The sequence below is a fragment of the Myotis nattereri genome (genome assembly GCF_964212035.1).
Source record: "Myotis nattereri genome assembly, chromosome: 1".
NCBI classification, from domain to species: Eukaryota; Metazoa; Chordata; class Mammalia; order Chiroptera; family Vespertilionidae; genus Myotis; species Myotis nattereri.
The window spans coordinates 154,629,502-154,652,425 of NC_138075.1; the positions used below are offsets into that span (position 1 = coordinate 154,629,502).

Consider the following 22,924-nt stretch of genomic DNA (forward strand, 5'->3'; position numbering starts at 1 on the left):
GGTTTCAGAGACTTGGGTTAACTCCTGGACCCTGGATTAGCCATGGTCCATTTGTCCAGATGCCTTACCTTCCATAAAGTCTCAGCTTTCCTATCAGTCCCATAGGGTCATCGTGAGGAAAACTGAGAGAACAAACAGAAAATATGAACTGGGCCACATCACAGGTGTTGATAACCAGTGAACTGGTTCCCAGAGTTTACCAGTAGTAGCACTAAATAAAATTCAGTATTTTGTGCCACTAGACTGTTAGGTTTTTGTTTATTTTTGGAGTTGGTGTTTATAGGAAAATTATGTATATACTAGAGGCCCTGTGCATGAAATTCATGCATGGGGGGGTTCCCTCAGCCCAGCCTGCACCCTCTCCAATTGGGGACCCCTGTGAGATTGGGCCTAAACCGGAAGCCAGACATCCCCCTCGCAATCTGGGACCGTTGGCTCCTAGCCACTCAACTACCTGCCTGCCTGATCGCCCCTAACCACTCTGCCTGCCTGCCTGGTTGCCCCTAACTGCCTCTGCCTGACTGCTGGATCGCCCCTAACTGCTCCCCTGCCGGCCTGATCACTCCTCACTGCTCTCCCCTGCCGGCCTGGTTGCCCCTAACTGCCCCCCCTGCCAGCCTGGTCGCCCCCAACGGCCTTCCCCTGCAAGACTGGTCATCCCCAACGGCCCTCCTCTGCTGGCCTGATCTCGCCCCCATTGGCCCTCCCATGCAGGCCTGGTCATCCCCAACTGCCCTCCCTGCCATCCTGGTCATCCCCAACTTCCCTCTCCCGCTGGCCTTATTGCCCCAACCCCCTGCTGGCCTGATCTCGCCCCCAACTTCCCTCCCCTGCTGTCCTGATCGCCCCTAACTGCCTCTGCCTCAGCCCCCACCACCATGGCTTTGTCTGGAGGGAGGTTGGATGTCCAGAAGATGGCCGGTTGAACCAGTCTAATTAGCATATTACCCTTTTATTAGTATAGATTACATAGGATAGGATTGCTTAAATGGGGTGGGGGGGAGCCTTTTTCAGCAGGAGGAGATGCTCTTGGCAGACAAAAGTACATAATCCCTATATCTGGACTGATAGCCAGGCATATGCACTATACTGCCAAAGCGGTCATTAAAAAATTGAACCGCTTTCTTACACCTTACACCAGTGGTTCTCAACCTTCTGGACTTTCAAATACAGTTCTTCATGTTGTGACCCAACCATAAAATTATTTTCGTTGCTACTTCCTAGCTGTAATGTTGTTATTGTTATGAATCATAATATAAATATCTGATATGCAGGATGGTCTTAGGCGACCCCTATGAAAGGGTTGTTTGACTACCAAAGGGGTCGCGACCCACAGGTTGAGAACTGCTGCCTTACACCAAACAGCTATTGCCCTTAAAACCCCTCCTCAGCCCCCACTTTAGGTTCTGCCTTCGTAGTTCACCCAGATTAGGTTCTGATTGATCAGTTTCTATGCCAGTCAGTGTCAAAAGCTCCACCTCCTAGGCAGCCATTGGTTCTTCTGTGAAATCCAGAACAGCCCCGCTGACAGCTATCTCTCTTGCCAGGCCTATATTTGGGCCTGATCCACAGCGGCTGCACATCAGGCCCTGCTTCTCTATCTCTCCGGGCCTTGCCAGCAGCTGTGATGGCTGCTGATCAGGCCCCGCTTCTCTCTCTCTGGGCCTGATCCGCAGCCACCCCACCTACCTTGCCCCACCCACCCTCTTCCACCGTCCCGCCCACCTGCCACCAGCATTGCTGTGATAGGAGCCCGTGGGCCACGGGGGAGGAACCAAGAGGTGCTCCATGCACTTCCTGGTGACTGGTCGTCTGTCTGGTCATTTAGGTCTTGACGGCCCTAGACTATTATTAGTATAGATAGCCAGCAAATCTTGAGTGTTTCTTTTTTAGGGGTGGTGGATGAGGATAGTTAACATTTAGATGAGAATATAAATTCTTGTAAGCAAGCATTTGAGTTGATATATTATTTCCCTTTACTTTCTTTAGAGTCTTTCTCTGAGGATGAATGGAATTTACTGTATGTTGCAGTCACTCGTGCCAAGAAGTGTCTCATCATGACCAAATCATTGGAGAATATTTTGACTTTGGCTGGGGTAAGAGGAACTGGTAGCACAAGTTAGTTTAACAACATTGGATTTTATTGGGTTTGAATAGGGATCAACCTTTCCTGGTTGGAAGAGAAGGGCTTCTCTTTTTCTAGTGCACAGAAGCCTATTGCTAGTGCAGGAAGTGTCCTAACCAAAGGAACAAACATGTGGGTTCTTTTCTAAATTCTTTCCTGATCTAGTAAGTTCTTTCAAAAATATCAGCTGTGTTCATGCATTTCTTAATTTCTCCCTTATTCGATTAGTGCTTAACACTCTTAGGGAAAAACATGGCAAGAATGTTTTCAGTGTTTGAACTTTCTCCCCCTCACTCCCTGGTTCCTTTTGAACTGGCAACTCTTGCTGCCAGGGGAGAATGTGCATTCAGGTACCTGGCCTCTTGTCACTGGCTAAGATGCAGAAAAGTATCAGCACTCACTCTTTACTCCTGCAAATCAATCTTCTACCACACTCTCTTGTTTCCACCTTTCATGGACTGGAGCAGGGGTCCTCGAACTACGGCCCACGGGCCCCATGCAAATACAAATATTGTATTTGCTCCCATTTTGTTTTTTTACTTCAAAATAAGATATGTGCAGTGTGCATAGGAATTTGTTCATAGTTTTTTTTTAAACTTTAGTCCGGCCCTCCAACGGTCTGAGGGACAGTGAACTGGCCCCCTGTTTAAAAAGTTTGAGGACCCCTGGACTGGAGTGTAAGTCATTTAGTCTTTTCAACTCTTGGAAACTAGAACAGAAATTTGAGCTAACAGTTACTACTTAGTCCATCTTTCCCTGAACCAAAGATACTTAAGCCTGAAACGTAAAACATAAGTAACTAAGAACTGAATATTTTTTGAGTGCCTAATATGTGCCAAGCACATGTCTAGGCACTGGAGCTGTAATGGTGGGCAAGGGAAATCCGTGCCTTAACAGAACCCCCATTGTAGGTGAAAAGACAGACAATAAACAAATAAACAAAAAGGATTTCTCTTTACATTTTAAGGAGGATATCAGAGCTTAAAAGGGAGAAACTATGCAGGTAAATACTCATTTGGAACAGCAAAATCTTCTTGTCTAAGACCGATTACCTTGCATTTATATCGAACTTTGTTCTTTCAAGTCTCTGTCTCACTTTTCTTTCAAGCCGCTCTGAGTCAGGCCTGTTTGGCTGTGAGAATGTTTCTGGAATTTGAAATCAGCTGCATGGCTTCGTCTGGGCCTCACCGTGTGTGACATCTCACCTTGTGTGGCAGCTCACGTGGCAGAACTTGGGCTGAAGTCTTTCTCGTTGGTTTCATCCTCAGTGGCACTTGGGTCACCAGCAGATTTTCCAGAGATGACATAGAGCAGAGCTCTGCAAACTTTTATGTAAAGATCCAGACAGTGAGAACCTGGCCAGAGAACCTGGCTGGAGAACCTGGCTAGAGAACCTAGCTATGCTGATCATCTGAACGCTGCCTCCATGTCATTCCTTCTTTGCCGACTCCGTCCACACCTTTGGGAACCCCTGGACCTGCTGGGGCTGGACCCCAACATCCAGCAAACAAAAGCCCGGGGCCAGACAACTTCACAGGAAAGTTTTACCAAACATTCAAGAAAGAACTAAAACCTATCCTCCTCAAATTATTCCAAAAAATTCAAGAGGAAGGAACACTTCCAAGCTCATTCAATGAAGCCAGCATCACCCTAATACCAAAACCAGATAAAGACAACACATTGAAAGAGAATTACAGGCCGATATCTCTCATGAACATAGATGCCAAAATCCTCAACAAAATTCTAGCAAATCGGATCCAGAACTACATCAGAAAGATCATACACCATGACCAAGTAGGTTTGAAGGTGGGGATGCAAGGATGGTACAATATCCGCAAATCAATAAACGTGATACATCACATAAAATAATTGAGAGATAAAAATCATAGTTTTATCAGTTGATGCAGAAAAAGCATTTGACAAAATCCAGCACCCTTTCTTCATAAAAACTCTCAGCAAGGTGGGAGTAGAAGGATCATATCTCAACATAATAAAAGCCATGTATGACAAACCCACAGCCAACATCATACTCAATGAACAAAAATTAAAACCATTTCCCCTAAGAACAGGAACAAGACAGGGATGTTCACTCTCACCACTCCTGTTGTATTGGAAGTATTGGAAGTATAGTATTGGAAGTATTAGCCATTGTGATCAGACAAGAAGAAGAAATAAAAGGCATCCAAATTGGAAAAGAAGAAGTAAAACTGTCCTTATTTGAAAAAAAAAAAAAAAAATCCAGACAGTAAATACGTTAGGCTTTGCAGGCCGTGGGATCTCTGTTGCATCTACTCAACTTTGAGGTTATAGTAAGAGAGCAGCCACAACAATTCTTTAATAAATGAGTGTGGCTGCATTCCAATAAAACTTTATTTACAACAGGCACTGGTCTGCATTTGGCTCCCTGGTTGTAGTTTGCTGACCCCTGGTTTAGAGATAAGTGTGACTTTTCTTAATTTTAGGGAGTGGAGTAGAATAATAATTATTAGGTACAAATAATCTCTACCTATCATCTTTTTAAAAAAAATATAGTTTTATTGATTTCAGAGAGGAAGGGAGAGGGAGAGAAAGATAGAAACATCAATGATGAGAGAGAACCATTGATCGGCTGCCTCCTGCACGCCCCTCAGTGGGGATTGAGCCAATAACCAGGCATGTGCCCTTGACTGGAATTGAACCCGGGACCCTTCAGTCCACAGGCTAACGCTCTATCCACTGAGCCAAACCAGCCAGGGCTATCATCATTTTTTATATAAATTTTGATCTTGAATATACCTGCAGTATGGTTTTCTCATAGACGTAGTGTTACATTAGTGGTTAGATCTGTAACAAAGACAAATTATTATATTGGTAACTTTTTTAAAAACTTTAAGAAATATTTTTATTGATTTTTAGAGAGAAAAGAAGGGAGAGGGATAGAGAGATAAGAAACATCTATGATTAGCTGTCTCCTACAGGTCCCTTACTGGGGATCAAGGCTGCAATCCAGGCATGTGCCCTGGTCAGGAATCAAACCTGTGACCTCTTGTTTCATGGGTTGATGCTCACCCAGAGTCACACCAACCAGGCATGTTGGTAACTTTTAATGGAGGTATTGTAGAGCAGTAATATCATTTCACACTATAGGTTAAATAGATATTTTTTTTTTAATCTAGGAAAATTTTGAGACATTTAAAAGTCAAGAAAATGATATGTTAAGTTACCACATACAAATCACCCTTATATATATTTGGAGTATGCATCTCTCAAAAAATACGGGCTTTTTTTTTTTTTACCTATAACCAAAGTGCCATTATCATCTTATAAAATTTAAATTAATGCCATGTGGCCTCTAATAACCAATCCATACTCATATTTTTATGATTCTCTCAAAAGTGCCTTTTTGTAGTTGGTTTGTTCAAATCAGGATCCAGACATTTGGCTGTTAGGTCTTTTACGTTTCTTAATTCAGAACAGTCAATACCCTCTCCCTCCTTTTCAGTGCTCCTGGGTTTTTTGCAGAAATGGAGTCAGTTTTCCTACATCATGTTTCACATTCTAGATTTATTGCTTTGTGTGGATGGATAGCCTATTCTACTATTGCCTACCCTGGATTTTCTATAACTGGAATTTAGCCATAGAGACTTAATTAGGCTCAGGCTTAACTTTTCTGGCAGGGATCCTGTATTTGGGGGTCAGGGAGAGACTTTGCTTTGTATTGCCTTATATCAGAAGGCAGTGATACCAGATTATCTCCCTTTTAGTGGGGTTCAGACTGTTCAACGTTTTAGAGACAGAGATAGGAAATCATACATGTACGGGGGAGGGGTGGACGGCAATAACTGAGCATGTGAAAGTATGTTGTGAGCAGCAGGGTCATGCACGGTGAAGCTTTTAAGGCAAAAGTGAGCCATTGTTTCCCACCACATAGAGTGGTAACTATTTGGTTTCCCTGTAATCAAGAGTAGGGCAGGCAGCCTACTTTTTCTCTGACCCCCTTAGAAAATCTAGCTAATCACTAGGAGCTTTTTGTTTCTTTGCTTATTTCACGTTTTGAAGAAGTGAAGGGACTCACTGTGTTACCAAATTTTGAAGTGACATGGAGTTATGCTAGTTGCTCGAAGACAGCTTCTTAGCCTCCTAGAATCTTAATCCAAATCTCACAGGCACCTCCTTAGTGCCGTGCCTAGCACATGGTTGGTGCTCATTGTTTGTCGAATGGATGAAACAGCCCCTCGTTCTTAGGCTGCACACGGCCTGATCCCACAGGCCTCCGATGAGACTACCTTGGTTAACATCCCAGTTTTTCCACCTGGGTACTTTGTGACTTTGGGCAAGCTACTGAACACTCTGTACTTCTCTTTCCTAATCTGTGAAACTGGCATAATGGCACTGACTGCACCTCTGAGGAGGGGATAGAGAAGGTCCATGATGAACTTGTGAAATAACTGCTTTACAATTGATTGGGGAAAGCAGACGGGACACTCAAGGGCAGTTAGTTGTCTTTGAGACACTGAATCCCGGGAGGGAGGTAGCACGGAGAGAACTGGCATTTGCTTCGGAGCTGTGTTGTCAGGCATGTGTGTGCTCATTCATTCAGCAGTGATTGTTGAGCACTTTCTACATGACAGAAGTGCTGTTGAGTCATGTGCTTCCATGTCATTTAGCTTTGTATCTGGACATTATCACAGAGACAGCGAGACAGAAATACTCTGTTGCTTGCTGATTAAGAGCACAGGCTCTGGACTTGGGCACACCGAGTTTAAGCCCCACATCTGCTCCAATCTAGCTCTGTGATCTTTTGCACAAGTGACCTAATTTCTTAGCTGTCATACCCTCATCTTTTCAATGGGGATAATGACAATGTCACCCCAGGAAATCATTGGTGAGGATTATATGTATAGTGCTTTATAAGCAAAGGATCTGACTGCTAGTAAGGAAGCAAGGCATTTAAAAACAAGCAGCCTGGGATGATTTCAGGAGGGGAGGTGTAGGTGGTGGCATCATGTGCCTTTAGATTTCTGAAGGCCAGGGGTTCCAGCGAAGCTTTCTCCTCTGTGGTAGTGCTTGTAACATCTACAGTGGTCCATCTGCCAGTATATTACCCAGTTTGATGTAAGCCCTTCACAGTTTTTTTGAGTGATGGAGTTTCTCCACAGCTAATGGTCTTTGTATCTGTGAAAGTATTGGATACCCAAGATGTCACTAAAGAATGTGGGTGGTACTCGCTTCGGCACATATACTAAAATTGGAACAATACAGAGAAGATAAGCATGGTCCCTGTGCAAGGGTCACACGCAAATTCCGTGAAGCGTTCTATATTTTTACACCATGACCAAGTAGGATTTATCCCGGGATGCAAGGATGGTACAATATCCACAAATCTATAGACATGATACATCACATAAACAAATTGAGAGATAAAAATCACATAGTCATATCAATTGATGCAGAAAAAGCATTTGACAAAATCCAGCACCTTTTCTTGATAAAAACTCTCAGCAAGGTGGGAATAGAAAGATCATATCTCAACATAATAAAAGCCATATATGACAAACCCACAGCCAACATCATACTCAATGGGCAAAAACTAAAACCATTTCCCCTAAGAACAGGAATAAGATAGGGATGCCCCCTCTCACCACTCCTGTTCGACATAGTACTGGAAGTTCTAGCCATTGCGATCAGACAAGGAAAAGAAAAAAAAGGCATCCAAATTGGAAAAGAAGAAGTAAAACTGTCCTTATTTGCAGATGACATGATACTATACATAGAAAACCCTAAAGACTCCATCAAAAAATTATTAGACTTAATTAATGAATTCGACAATGTAGCAGGATACAAAATTAATGCCAAGAAATCTATGGCATTTCTATACACCAATAGTGAACTTACAGAAAGAGAGACTCAAAAAGCAATCCCATTTACCATTGAACCAAAAAAATTAATCTTTACTAAGGACGTAAAAGACCTGTACGCAGAAAACTACAGGACACTGAAAAAAGAGATAGAGGAAGACATAAACAAATGGAAGAACGTACCGTGTTCATGGATTGGTAGAATCAACATCATTAAAACGTCCATACTAAAAGCAATCTATAGATTCAATGCAATCCCCATTAAAATACCAATAGCATATTTCACAGACCTAGAACGAATTCTCCAAAAATTCATCTGGAATGAAAAAAGACCCCGAATAGCTACAGCAATACTGAGAAAGAAGAACAAAGTAGGTGGGATCTCAATACCAGATATCAAGCCGTATTACAAAGCCACTGTTCTTAAAACTGCCTGGTACTGGCACAAGAACAGACATATAGATTAATGGAATAGAATAGAAAACCCAGAAATCGCCCCAAACCACTATGTTCAATTAATATTTGACAAAGGAGGCAAGAACATACAATGGAGTCAAGACAGTCTCTGAAATAAATTGTGTTGGGAAAATTGGACAGATACATGCAAAAAAATGAAACTAGACCACCAACTTACACCATACACAAAAATAAACTCAAAATGGATAAAGGACTTAAACATAAGATGGGAAACCATAAAAAAATACTAGAGAATCCAAAGGCAGTAAAATCTCAGACATGTGTTGAAGCAATTTCTTCACCAATACCACTCCTAGGGCAATGGAAACTAAAAAGAAAATAAACAGATGGGACTACATCAAAATAAAAAGCTTTTGCACAGCGAAAGAAATCATCAACAAAACAACAAGAAAGCCCACTGCATGGGAGAACATATTTGCCAATGTTATCACTAATGAGGGTTTAATCTCCAACATTTACAGGGAACTCATACAACTTAACAAAAGGAAGATAAATAACACAATAAAAAAATGGGCAACGGCCGAAACCGGTTTGGCTCAGTGGATAGAGCGTCGGCCTGCGGACTGAAAGGTCCCAGGTTCGATTCCGGTCAAGGGCATGTACCTGGGTTGCGGGCACATCCCCAGTAGGAGATGTGCAGGAGGCAGCTGATCGATGCTTCTCTCTCATCGATGTTTCTAACTCTCTCTATCTCTCTCCCTTCCTCTCTGTAAAATATCAATAAAATATATTAAAAAAAAAAAAAAAAGGGCAACGGACCTAAATAGATACTTTTCGAAAGAAGACAGAGGAAGGCCAAGAGGCATATGAAAACATGCTCAAAGTCACTAATTATCTGAGAGATGCAAATCAAAATGACAATGCAGTACCATCTCACACATGTCAGAATGGCTATCATCAACAAATGACAAGTGCTAGTGAGGATGTGGAGAAAAAGGAACCCTCGGGCGCTGCCGGTGGGAATGCAGCCACTGTGGAGAACAGTATGGAGTTTTCTCAGAAAACTAAAAATGGAACTCCCATTTGACCCAGTGATCCCACTCCTAGGAATATATCCCATGAAACTAGAAACACCAATCGGAAAGGATATATGCACCCCTATAGCAGCACAATTCACCATAGCTAAGATTTGGAAACAGCCTAAGTGTCCATCAGCAGATGAGTAGATTAAAAAACAGTGGTACATCTACACAATGGAATACTACGCTGCAGTAAAAAAGAAGGAATTCTTACCATTTGACACAGCATGGATGGAACTGGAGAGCATTATGCTAAGTGAAATAAGCCAGTCAGAGAAAGATAAATATCACATGATCTCACTCATTTGTGGAATATAATGAACAACAAAGTGATGAACAAAAACAGATCCAGAGACAAAGAAGCAGCAATCAGATTGTCAAACCTCAGAGGGAAGGTAGGGGAGGATGGGGGTAAGGAGGAGAGATCAACCAAAGGACTTGTATGCATACATATAAGCCTAACCAAGGGACACAGACAACAGGGGGGTGAGGACATGAGTAAGGGGGTGAGGGGGATAAAGACACATATGTAATACCTTAATCAATAAAGAAAAGAAAAGAAAGAATGTGGGTGGCTTAATTAGTTGATTTACCTATTCATTCAGTTGACAAATACTGATTTACTAGAGGCCTGTTGCATGAAGAGATTCATGCAAGAGGCCTTCCTTCCCCTGGCTGCCGGCACTGGTTTCCCTCCGGCACCTGGGACCCAGGCCTTCGATCTGGCTGCAGTGGAGAAGCCAAGCCTCGAGGCTTCTCTGCTCTGACTGCAGCAGAGAAGCCAAGCCTCTTCAGTCTTCAGTTTTCAGTCTTCGCTTGGACCGGAGCCTTCAGTCTTCACTCTGCACCTGCATGTGCAAATTAACCGCCATCTTTGTTGGGTTGATTTGCATACTCATCCTGATTGTCTGGTGGGCATAGCAGAGTGACACCAGTTTGCATGTTTCTTTTTTATTAGTGTGGATAGTGCCCATGTTATATGCCAAGCGTTGCAGTTAGTGCTAGGAAGTTCGGGTAACAAAAGTAAGGTGCCTGGTGATCTCATAGAACTTACAGCCTAGGAGGGAAGCATTAGGCAGTTTTAGGAGTTGGATTGTTTCCAATACCTTAGGTATTAGAGTTTCCAAGTAGAATGTGGCAGAGGCATTGCTGTAATTCTCTTTCCCATTCTTTTCTTTCTAGGAGTATTTCTTGCGACCAGAGCTGACAAGTAATGTTTTAAAAACAGGAGTGGTTCACTGCTGTGTGGGGCAGTGCAACAACACCATCCCAGTGGACACTGTGCTCACCATGAAGAAGCTCCCCATCACTTATGTATGTGGTCTTGGCTGCAGCTCTGGCTTTCTATAGAACTTAATCCAGTCATTTGTGTTTTATTGCATGTGAGCTATGTGCTTTCAGGGCTGTGGGTGAGGGAGATAAAAGAGGAGTTTGTATAATCTTTCTCAGGGGCTTTTCATATATAAGGCACAAGAGATGCCAGATCTACCTGTGTCAAAATGATGATAATGACATAATCAGTGTGCGTGGCATAGGCCGGGAGGTTGGGTTGTGACTGATACGCCAAGGAGAACTGCTTCCTTGGAGGGTCTGGTTAACTTGTTCTTGGCTCTTCATCTCTTGCCTTAATAAATTTGGGTTTCTGTTGTAAGAGAATTTGATAGAGTCTAGTCCACCCTAGATGACAGTGCAGTGGGAAGTGTTACCTGAGAGGTTTGCACAAGTCTGAAAATATCAGAATCATAATACATAGTCCTTTGGCAGCATGACAGCAGTTTAGCACTTCTTGGTATAATCTTTGTTCTTTGATTGTTCCCCATCCCTGTGTTTCTTATCCCTCGTTGCAGAGCAACAGAAAGGAAAACAAGGGTGGCTACCTCTGCCACTCCTGTGCTGAACAGCGCATTGGGCCTTTGGCCTTCTTGACTGCCACCCCCGAGCAGGTGCACTCCATGCCACCCACCGTCGAGAACATAGTGCTGCCCAGACACGAAGCTCTGCTTTTCCTTGTCTTCTGAAAGCCAAGAGGAGCATTCTTCATGGTACAGATTGCCTTCTGTGGATTCCAATTACTTGAAGAAAGCCAATGTGGGGTGGGGTTCTCATTCACCCGAGACTCTGAATTCACTCACAGAGCATTTTTGAGGAAGATGAAGCCAACCAGAGTTGGGCCTGCCATTTCTCCATTCCCTATAGGTGATCAGTTTCCACTGCCCTCCTCCATGCACCCAGGGGATATGAGAGATGTTCTTTTGATTAAGAAAAAAACACCACAACAACATTTTATGTATTTAAGCTTTTATTACAAGGTTTCAATTAAACAGCCATTGTAGAACTGACATACCAATGTGTGACACCTGCCTTCAGCCCTGTTATTTGAACTTTCTCCAGCTTTCTCTTTTTCCCACTTTTTCTAACAGCTTGGTCACTGTTCACACAATCACCAAGTAGAGCATGAAACTTAATATCCAGGGTATAATTGCTGCTTCAAAAATGAGATTTTCATGCAGGGGAGATTCACACTTGTATAAGACATAGTGTGTGTCTTTGTCATCACGGGGTTCACAATTTAAACGGAAGCAACATTATACAGAAAAAGGCAAGCACAAAGGTACAATAGCTAGACTTCCTGTGTTTTTCACAGGTAGAACCAAAGATGAGAAATATTTGAGAGGGAGTGAGTGAAGGGGGTCAGAGGTAAAAATAAAAACAGGCATTACTGAGTAACACCAGAAAATAGCTTACTATTATCTAGTAATTTGTAACCAAAAGGAAAAAAAATGCTTGAGAGGGAAGCAGAGGGGTCACAGGAGGGAGAATGGGTGTAGGTAGAGGTGGAAAGTTGCTACCTGGTTCGTAGCCTGGGGAGTCTGGGTAGCTTTAATAAAGCTATTGTTAGAGAAAAAAACAAATGAAAATTTTACATTGCTTAGATGTACACAGATCTGCTATTTTTACATTTTTGCCATACAGCACTTCAGGGATGCAGATGGCAGGTGAGGGAGTTGGCACAGCATTGCCCAGAGAGTTCACCACATCTAGTGTCTGAGCCAGTCGAGCGGAGTCCAAGAGCCAACCTCATAGCTTCAGTTGTTGCAGTCTCCCTTTAACTTCTCCTCCATCAGGCCTCTAGTGGAGCTTAGATGCGGGCTGGTGAGTACCGCAGGGTGCTGTTGGATTGGGCCAGGGGTGCTTGGAAAGGGTGAATACAAGTTACTGTTTGCTTATGGAGGAAAATTCACAAAATTGGACCTAAAGACAAATTTAATGAAAAAGGGACAGGACTCTTTCATCCACTTGGCTGGTATTTCAGGCTTAGCCTTATTTGATTCTTATGGATAACTTGGAGTAAAAGAATGAGGGAAAGGGAATTATGTGAATTTACATTGGTTACAGTACTCATTGTTATTCAGAAGAATGGTTTGGGCCCTGACCAGTGTTCTCAGTGGTTAGAGCATCAGCCCGTGCAACAAAGGGTCACAGGTTTGATTCCCGGTCAGGGGCTCATACCTGGCTGGGTTTTGGGTTTATTCCCCGGCATGGGTTTTGGGTTTATTCCCCGGCATGGTAGTGGCATGACAGGAGCAACCAGTTAATGTGTCTCTCACATCAATGTTTCTCTCTCTCTGTTTCCTGCCCCCCCCCTCCCTTCCTTCCACTGTCTCTAAAAATCAATAGAAAAAAAATATCGTTGGATGAGGATTAACCAAAAAAAGAGTGGTTTGGGGCAAGAGTGGCAAGAGAGAGCTCATTAACATGTTTCCTGGAAACCTAGTTTTGCCAACCAGAGAGGAAGCAACTTATTTATTGGAGGACAAGTCATTAACTCAGTGAACTTCACTTAGCACCTGTGGTGTGGCAGTTGCCATGTTAGTGGGTATATGGAATCAAAATGCAGTCGCTGACTCACAGAGATTGCTGTTGGTGTAATTGTAGTTTGAGGTGAAAAGTGTTAGAGAGGGGGCTGCATAAGTGCTCTGGGGATGTGAGGGGTGACTTTATCAAATTCTAGGGCCAAGGGCTGCCCCAAAGAGGGGTACTTTCACTGTGTTTAATAATAGGACAATTAGTGAGCCAGCTATTAAAGAGGGAAAGAATATTCTGGGAAGAAGGAACAACCTGAAGGGCACAAAGAATGTGTGCGATAATGTCACTACAAGAACAAAATGTCAGCCAGTGCTAGTATTTTGGTACTTATTTTGAAAAACAGTAGAATCTAGGAATTAGTACTGGTATTTCATTTTTTAAGAATTAGTACTGGTATTTCACTTGTAGCCCCATTTTTTAAAGAATTTTTTAAAAAATCAGTAAAACTAAATATTTGGTGTGTTTCAAATAGAAAAAGCAATTTTTAAGTACCCAGTAAAAAATATATATATTTTAAAAATAAGTGTTAAATGTCCATTCTCATTTTAATATAAATGATTAGATGAGAAGAATAAAAGCATTACTAAAAATATAAATTATTAACTACATGAATATGAAAATCTATTAGATTATTTTTAAGTATAGTCTTTAAAATAAGAGGCTCCCATGATTTCATTTAGTTGTGAATATACAGGGGTGGGCAGAAGTATGTTTATAATTGTTCATATGGAAAAAGACATGGGTTATGCTTATTATAAGAACTTTATTACCACTGTTTCGTGTACTCACTACTGTAAAGGAACTTTTGCCCACCCCTGTATTTTTGTGCAAGATTTTCTGTAGACTTTTTTTGTTGTTTTATAGCCATAATAATTGCGAGAAAATAAGGAAAATAATTAGAAGCTAGTTCCAAATATTTTGCTTTGGTTCAATAATTTTTTAAAAATAATTCCTCTTATTTGATAACTTAGAGGAGATCTTTTCAAATGTAAGAATCTGTAATACATTGATATTAAGTTCTAGTTTTTTGTTTCAGGGAAAGCATTGTTGATTTGTCTTTATCTTCTTTGGTTTTTGTCATGTATGTAGAAATACTGATGCAGTTACCCATATAAAAATAAATATTGTTATGTCATATTCCATTGTTTAGAAGGTACTTGTGATAAAATGAAAAATATTTTTGCAAAGAAGTGTTAAAATACCATAGTATATTGTAGACTGACTATTAGTTTGTCCTTTCACAGATTTCTAAAAAAATAATGAGGTGGTGGTATTAGACCAATCTAAAATATTGGCATATCAGTTTTTAAAAATATCACAGAATACTAGCAAATGAAATTTCAGTCACTAAAGGTATGAAATTGTAGGAAAAGCTCAGGTAAATAAGATGTGGCCCGGATGGCATGGCTTAGTGGTTGGATGTCAACCTATGTACCAGGAGATCAAGGTTCGATTCCTGGTCAGGGCACATGCCCAGGTTGTGGGCTCGATCCCCGGTGTGGGTGTGTGGGAGGCAGCTGATCAATGATTCTCTCTCATCATTGATTTTTTATCTCTCTCTGTCTTTCCCCCTTCCTTCTGAAATCAATACAAATATTTAAAAAAATAAGATGTGTATGTGGCAAGAGTAAGTGTATAGTAGCAGGGTACCTAATTCAAGAGAGGAAAGAGTTCAAGCAAAAGTGGTCTTCAGCATCCAGTTCTACAGAGAGACAAAGTAAGATAGGTGTTCTTTTACCTGACACTCTAAAGGTCAGTGGCAACGTTAACCCAGTCAGTTTTAGTGAGGCTAGAAGCCAGACTGTAGTGGGCTAAAATGTGAATGGAGGACTTCAGATTGTCCGATGAACTAAACGTATGTATTTACTTTGGTTGCTTCCTGAAACCATACTAAAATGACAACAAAAGGAGTTTTGAAAGGTCTAAACCTATAAGGGCAAAGAAAGCAGAAAAGAGATGATAGTTACAAATTTTTTGGAAGTTGGAAAGTAGATAAATGAGTAAGAACTGAATTAGCTCATTTGAGAAAATGGAATCTTAAGCCCAAGAATTCTGAAAAGATGTGGAAATTTATGGCACCAGATTCCTCTTCTGGAAGTGGGGTGTAAAGGTGGAGCAAAAAACCAGGAAGATTGGTAAAAAGTTTGTTTAATCCTCCAGTTCTCCCCTCCCTCATTCTGTGTATGCAACTACACAGTAGACAACTTCTCATCCTCAACCCTAGCAGAAGATTGGAGCTTTAATCTCTGAAGAGGATTAAATAGAAGAATATCTCATTTAAGAGGCTCAACATAGCTGAGGACAGTGGCTATACTAATAAGATTACTGTCTTAGTCAGCTTAGGCTGCCAAAACAGGATACCACAGACTTGGCAGCTTATAAGCAACAGACATGTGTTTCTCACAGTTCTCGAGGCTGGAAGTCCAAGTTCAAGGTGCCAGTATATTTGGTGTCTGGTAAACGGTTTGCTTCCTGCTTCATAGACAGCCAACTTATCGCTGGGAAGCTCTGAGGGTCTTTTTTATAAGGGCACCAATCCCATGATCTAATCACCTCCCAGAAGACTCACCTTCTAATATCATCCCCTTGGGGATTAAGTTTAACATAAATTTTATATATACAAGAACATGTATGCACACACACATACACACACACGCACATATATACACACGTGTGTGTATACATGCATGTGAGCTCTTGATAGAAGATTGACAGTTCCTTCTCTAGGAAATATAACCAGCTTTAGCAGAAACACTAACAGTAACATTAAAGGTTCCTAAGGAAATTGGCCAACCAGATTGCCCAGGGAAAGAGCCTACAATTTTCAAACTCCATCCAAATGCTTAGTTTCAAACATGATTTTAGTGCGTCACTCTTAAATCAGAGCAGTAAACCAAGGATTGCCAAACATCTTAATAGAACCTCCAAGGTGAAGGTTGAATATCAAAATAGAAGAATCAACTTGGAAAAAACCAGCCTATGCAAGGAGAAGGAATCATCTAAATGTGTTAAATATAATTAGGTAATAAGAGAAGATAGTGCACCCATGAAAAACAATCATATCTAGAGACAAAATTGAAAGCAATAAAAATCCAATAGAAGGATAAGTTGAGAAAATATCCAGAAAATAGAGAAAAAAACAAAGATTGGAAAAAAGAAAACTGGTAGAATCAATTAAAGACATTTGACATCTGAATAATAAAGGAGTTTCAGGAAGAGAAAACAGAAGCTGGAAAATTGTTTTTTAAATCATGAAAATTATCCAGAACTGAGTGTATGAGTTTCCAGATTCAAATGCTCTGCATCGTGGATAAAAATAGACATACAATGAGTATGTTGTGGTGAAATTTTAGCAACACTAGAGGCAAAGATCTTACAAGCTCCCAGAAAAAAAGGAAGCCATCTACAAAGGTCCAAGACTCAGACTGTCTTCAGGTTGTGCAATAGCAGCATTGTGGAGCTGTACCTTCAAAACCATGGGGAAATGATTTCCAACTTAGAATTCCAAACCTAACCAAAGAATCAATAGAATAAGGGCATTTTCACATGTAAAAATTTAATCTACCGAGAAGCTACTGGAGGATTGAATGACAATAAAGGGATGCGCATACCTAGAATGATGAGGAGGATTCTCTGGGAATGTGGAGGGGCATACCAAGTGTTCCTGAGCACATTGTTAGGATTCTTACATAATGGGCAGTGTTGAGGCTGGAGTTAGCGAGAAATACATAGAAAACTAAGCAAATGGGGCTGGGAAACAAGGCAGTTACTAATTCTTTAATAATTAAAGCAACAGGTTGTGCAAGGCAGAAAAAGTAACCATAGTTAACTATCCAGCTTAGTTGCATATAATGGTGTTCTCATAGTCTTAATAATGTGAGCATGTGTATTGGAGGTAGGAAATGTGTGAACATGTGATAAAAAGAGGAGTGTTCAGTCTCCAGCTTCTACAGCAGGAAATAAGTCATAAGGAACTTATTATTTAGAGCTACAGAATAAGTACCAAAACAATCAGGTAAAAGATTTTTTAAATGATTTCCTTTTGGGAAGGGGAGATGGAAAGGTGGGTTGCTTTTTGGTGTGGTGCCTTTACAACTATTTTCTTGCCCGTGTGATAAACCTTTAGAATTTGATTGGGAGGTGAAGAAACTACACTGGCCACATAAATGCCTCTTATGAAGCAAGGCTGGGAAGAGGTGAGACAGTAGATGGAGGATGATGTGGTGTTGAGGAAGGGAATTTGTTTTTAAAATGCAAGAAATTTGAGCAGGCGTACAAGTTGAATGGAAAATAACAAAGAAAAGAACGATGGAAGAAATAGGTGAGAGGCTGGCTGGTTGATGGGGTGGGATGGTTTGTGATATGAGATAATAAAGGAAACTCGGTTAGATGCACATATAAATGGGTAAGGATGAAGTTTAGATAGCTCCCACCCAATTATTTATAGTGAGGTCACAAATAAGACCATCCAGAGAAAATATAGAAAGTTTGGAACCTATGTAGAAGAGATGAGAGGAAGCTGACAACATAGGATCGCTGGACAGTATCAACCCAGTTAAAATTAAAACCACGCTTTTAGTTGATATGTACTTTTTCCTATAGCTGCCTAGATGTGGGAGCAGAGAAGGCAAATGGTTAGATTAAAACACAGTTTACTGAAAAAATCAATAAGGGAGAACCAAGATGGCGGCATAGGTTAACGCCGGAGTTTGCTGCTTTGAACAACTACTTCAAAAGTGAAACCAAAAAATGGAAGGGACATCACCCAGAACCACAGGAACGCTGGCTGAGTGGAAGTCCTACAACTAGGAGGAAAGAGAAACGCATACGGACACTCAGAGGAGGCGCAGTGCTGAAGTCAAATTCTGAGGTGCGGATGGCGTTTTCAATCGGGAGGGAGTCGCAGACTCTGAGCTCCAGATACGGGCGAGTCTTTAGGGACCCAGACTCAAATGGGAGAAGCGGGACTGTCTGGCTTCGGTCAGAGCGAGTGCAGCTTTCTCTCCGAGGTTTGCAGCCCTTGCTGGGACTCAGAAGGCAGAGCCCCTGGGGACAGGACTGAGAGCGGCCATAACTGCTCTCTCCAGCCCACCCTGTTGATCTTGTGCCACCCACCCCGCCCAAGCCCTGCACAGAGGCATTTGCCGGATAGCCTCAGGCAAAGGCTAGATTAGCACCTCCCTAGAGGACAGAAGTTCTCTCACTGCAGACACAGCTGATTCTCATAGCCACTTGGCCTGGAGGTCAAACCCTCCCTGGTATTAGCTACAACAATCAAGGTTTATAAGACTGCGCACAAAGACCACTAGGGGGTGCACTAAGGAAGCATAACAAAATGTGGAGACAAAGAAACAGGACAAAATTGTCAATGGAAGATATAGAGTTCAGAACCACACTTTTAAGGTCTCTCAAGAACTGTTTAGAAGCCGCCGATAAACTTAATGAGATCTACAAGAAAACTAATGAGACCCTCGATCTTATATTGGGAAACCACCTAGAAATTAAGCATACACGGACTGAAATAACGAATATTATACAGACTCCCGACAGCAGACCAGAGGAGCGCAAGAATCAAGTCAATGATTTGAAATGCGAGGAAGCAAAAAACACCCAACCGGAAAAGCAAAATGAAAGAAGAATCCAAAAATGCGAGGATAATGTAAGGAGCCTCTGGGACAGCTTCAAGCGTACCAACATCAGAATTATAGGGGTGCCAGAAGATGAGAGAGAGCAAGATATTGAAAACCTATTTGAAGAAATAATGACAGAAAACTTCCCCCACCTGGTGAAAGAAATAGACTTACAGGTCCAAGAAGCACGGAGAACCCCAAACAAAAGGAATCCAAAGAGGACCACACCAAGACACATCATAATTAAAATGCCAAGAGCAAAAGATAAAGAGAGAATCCTAAAAGCAGCAAGAGAAAGACAGTCAGTTACCTACAAGGTAATACCCATACGACTGTCAGCTGATTTCTCAACAGAAACTTTGCAGGCCAGAAGGGAGTGGCAAGAAATATTCAAAGTAATGAATACCAAGAACCTACAACCAAGATTACTTTATCCAGCAAAGCTATCATTCAGAATTGAAGGTCAGATAAAGTGCTTCACAGATAAGGAAAAGCTAAAGGAGTTCATCACCGCCAAACCAGGATTATATGAAATGCTGAAAGGTATCCTTTAAGAAGAGGAAGAAGAAGAAAAAGGTAAAGATACAAATTATGAACAACAAACATGCATCTATCAACAAGTGAATCTAAGAATCAAGTGAATAAATAATCTGATGAACAGAATGAACTGGTGATTATAATAGAATCAGGGACATAGAAAGGGAATGGACTGACTATTCTTGGGGGGGGAAAGGGGTGTGGGAGATGCGGGAAGAGACTGGACAAAAATCGTGCACCTATGGATGAGGACAGTGGGTGGGGAGTGAGGGCGGAGGGTGGGGCGGGAACTGGGAGGAGGGGAGTTATGGGGGGGGGAAAAAGGAACAAATGTAATAATCTGAACAATAAAGATTTAATTTTAAAAAAAATCAATAAAAAAATAATTAAAAAAATTAAAAAAAAATAAAACACAGTTTACTAAACACTAATGTGGACAGAAGTATACTTGTGGCTTTAATGCTTTTCTTCAAGCCTTGTTTTTGGTTTCAGTTCTTCCTCATAGTCCCGGACCTCTGGGCTTTTAGAAATGTGGTGTGTACCCACAGACTGAAAGCTGATTGCTGAGGTAGGCCAGGAGTTCCCCCAGACACTGCCCCAGACAGAGTAAGACCTCAGGTACCCCTTTCTGAGGGCCCTTCAAACATCGTCACCTTGGGTTTCAAGGGCTTCTGGAGCATTTGGAGGGGATTCTCACTTCCTCCCTGGGCTGCTGCTTATAGATTCTCCAAGAGAGCCTGTGGTAGCTGTCCCTCATATTCATCACCACCAATAGTTTTATATATTTCATATTTTTAGTGGCCTGGACTATGAGGTAGAATAGATGGAGAGATACGGAGCTACCTAACTTTTTTCTTGCTTTTCCACTTGCTGTCTTATGATGTCTCTAACTTAACACATCCAAAATGCAGCTCTCGCTTTCTTCTCTCACCCCTAATTCCTCCCCTCTCCTTTCCCCATCTCAGAAAACATTACTACTGAGCAAGTTCGTTTGACTTTATCTCTAAAATATCTTGAATCTACCCACTTTTTTTCATCTGTCCTACCTCTTAGACCAGGTCTCATTCCACCTGGCCTATGGCAACATCCTTCAGTTGCTCTGCCCTTTTTTCTGGTCTATCTTTTCCATTCTCAATGTGAAAGGACACACAGTCTTAAAATGAAAACTGCTTAAAACCCTTTAGGGGTTTCTCGCTATAATTACAATGCCAGTCTGACTTGGGCTGCAGGCAGACAAGATCTCTCAGCAAAACCTTATTTTCTTCTCTACCTTCACCCCAAGCTCATCTTTTGTTTTTATTTCTCACCTGGGGACATGCTTAGAGTAAGGAAGGGAGAGAGAGAGAAAAAGAGAGAGTGATTGGGAAACATCAATTGATGCCTTCCGTACATGTCCTGGACCGGGAATCAAACCCTCAACCCATGTATGTGCTCTGACGGGGAATTGAATCAGCAACCTTTCTGTGCTCGGGAGAATGCTCAACCAACTGAACTGACAAGCTCATCTTTTAAAGGACCTTACTGAAGGCCAACAGAACATGAACATCCTGGGATTTCCCCCCCCCCCCCCTTTTAAATGTCCAATTCAATGGTTCTGGATTTTTTTAAGTAATCATTTTACTAATATTACATTTTCCTAATCTCTTCCCAGGGTAAAACAGGTAACCTTTTAATCAGTTATTTCATAACTACGTAACAAAGTGGCACTGGCTTCCTAACCTAAAGCAGTAGGGGCTTTACTGCCCTCTGGCCTACTTCCTCTGCTCAGCAGTTCCTCATTGTAGAGTTTATTATAATATTTCCACTTAGTTACTAAATTCAGTATCAGGACATTTGGGGCTGAGTAACCCCAAACAAAAATCGTAACAGGCATCAAACAGAAAATGTTACGATTTCACCTAGGACTACAAGGAGGGCAGGCTATAGGGCGGCAACCTCAGCCGCTATTGGGAGGAAGCCAAGTCCTTTGTCTCTCTCTGCCATCTTTCCTGTCAGCTTTGCCCCAGGCTGGCTTCTCTGCAACAAGCCTTCTGCAGCAGTTCCAGGCAGTTCCAGATACAGCAATCTCAGAGAGAAGAAAGCCTGTCTTCTCTGTCTTAGGAGCAAGGAAACCTTTCCCAGAAGCCTCCCTAGCTGATCTCATGTCTCAGTGATCAGAAGTTGGTCACTTGCCCATTCCTAAACCAATCACTAGCAAAGAGGATGGTTCACTACTAAATTAATCAGTTTCCTTTCCTGAAGCTTGAGATGAGGTCAGTGCCCTTTGCTGCACATGGCTGTGTGGAAGCAGATAAGTACACAAAATGTTGGGACTCACTGGAGAAGGAAGAAGAGGAATAGGCAGCCATCAGTATTAGGTCATCTAATATATAAATAGATCTCACTTGGGAAATGAATTTAGCTTTTTTTATTTTTATTTTTTTAATTAAATCTTTATTGTTCAGATTATTACATTTTTTCCTCTTTTTTCCCCCATAACTCCCCTCCTCCCAGTTCCTGCCCCACCCTCCGCCCTCACTCCCCACCCACTGTCCTCATCCATAGGTGCACGATTTTTGTCCAGTCTCTTCCCGCATCCCCCACACCCCTTTCCCCCCCCAAGAATAGTCAGTCCATTCCCTTTCTATGTCCCTGATTCTATTATGATCACCAGATTATTTGTTCACTTGATTCTTAGATTCACTTGTTGATAGATGCATGTTTGTTGTTCATAATTTGTATCTTTACCTTTTTCTTCTTCTTCCTCTTCTTAAAGGATACCTTTCAGCATTTCATATAATCCTGGTTTGGTGGTGATGAACTCCTTTAGCTTTTACTTATCTGTGAAGCTCTTTATCTGACCTTCAGTTCTGAATGATAGCTTTGCTGGATAAAGTAATCTTGGTTGTAGGTTCTTGGTATTCATCACTTTGAATATTTCTTGCCACTCCCTTCTGGCCTGCAAAGTTTCTGTTGAGAAATCAGCTGACAGTCGTATGGGTATTACCTTGTAGGTAACTGACTGTCTTTCTCTTGCTGCTTTTAGGATTTTCTCTTTGTCTTTTGCTCTTGGCATTTTAATTATGATGTGTCTTGGTGTGGTCCTCTTTGGGTTCCTTTTGTTTGGGGTTCTCTGAACTTTCTGGACCTGTAAGTCTATTTCTTTCACCAGGTGGGGGAAGTTTTCTGTCATTATTTCTTCAAATAGGTTTTCAATATCTTGCTCTCTCTCATCTTCTGGCACCCCTATAATTCTGATGTTGGTACGCTTGAAGCTGTCCCAGAGGCTCCTTACATTATCTTCGTATTTTCGGATTCTTTTTTCATTTTGCTTTTCCAGTTGGGTGTTTTTTGCTTCTTTGCATTTTGAATCTTTGACTTGATTCTTGCGCTCCTCTGGTCTGCTGTTGGGTGTCTGTACAATATTCTTTATTTCAGTCAGTGTATGCTTAA

General features: G+C 41.7%; 1 protein-coding gene across 1 annotated transcript in view; it reads left to right on the plus strand.

Moving 5' to 3' along the window:
* The window catches only part of FBH1 (F-box DNA helicase 1), a 61,923-nt gene extending 50,126 nt beyond the window's left edge, over positions 1-11,797 (plus strand). Inside the window, exons 19-21 of the mRNA XM_081091077.1 lie at positions 1,990-2,096; positions 10,641-10,772; positions 11,306-11,797. Of these exons, the coding sequence (XP_080947203.1) occupies positions 1,990-2,096; positions 10,641-10,772; positions 11,306-11,476 (410 nt within the window). The 3' untranslated portion in view covers positions 11,477-11,797. The remainder of the gene's footprint in view (positions 1-1,989; positions 2,097-10,640; positions 10,773-11,305) is intronic.
* Positions 11,798-22,924: the final 11,127 nt, after the last annotated feature.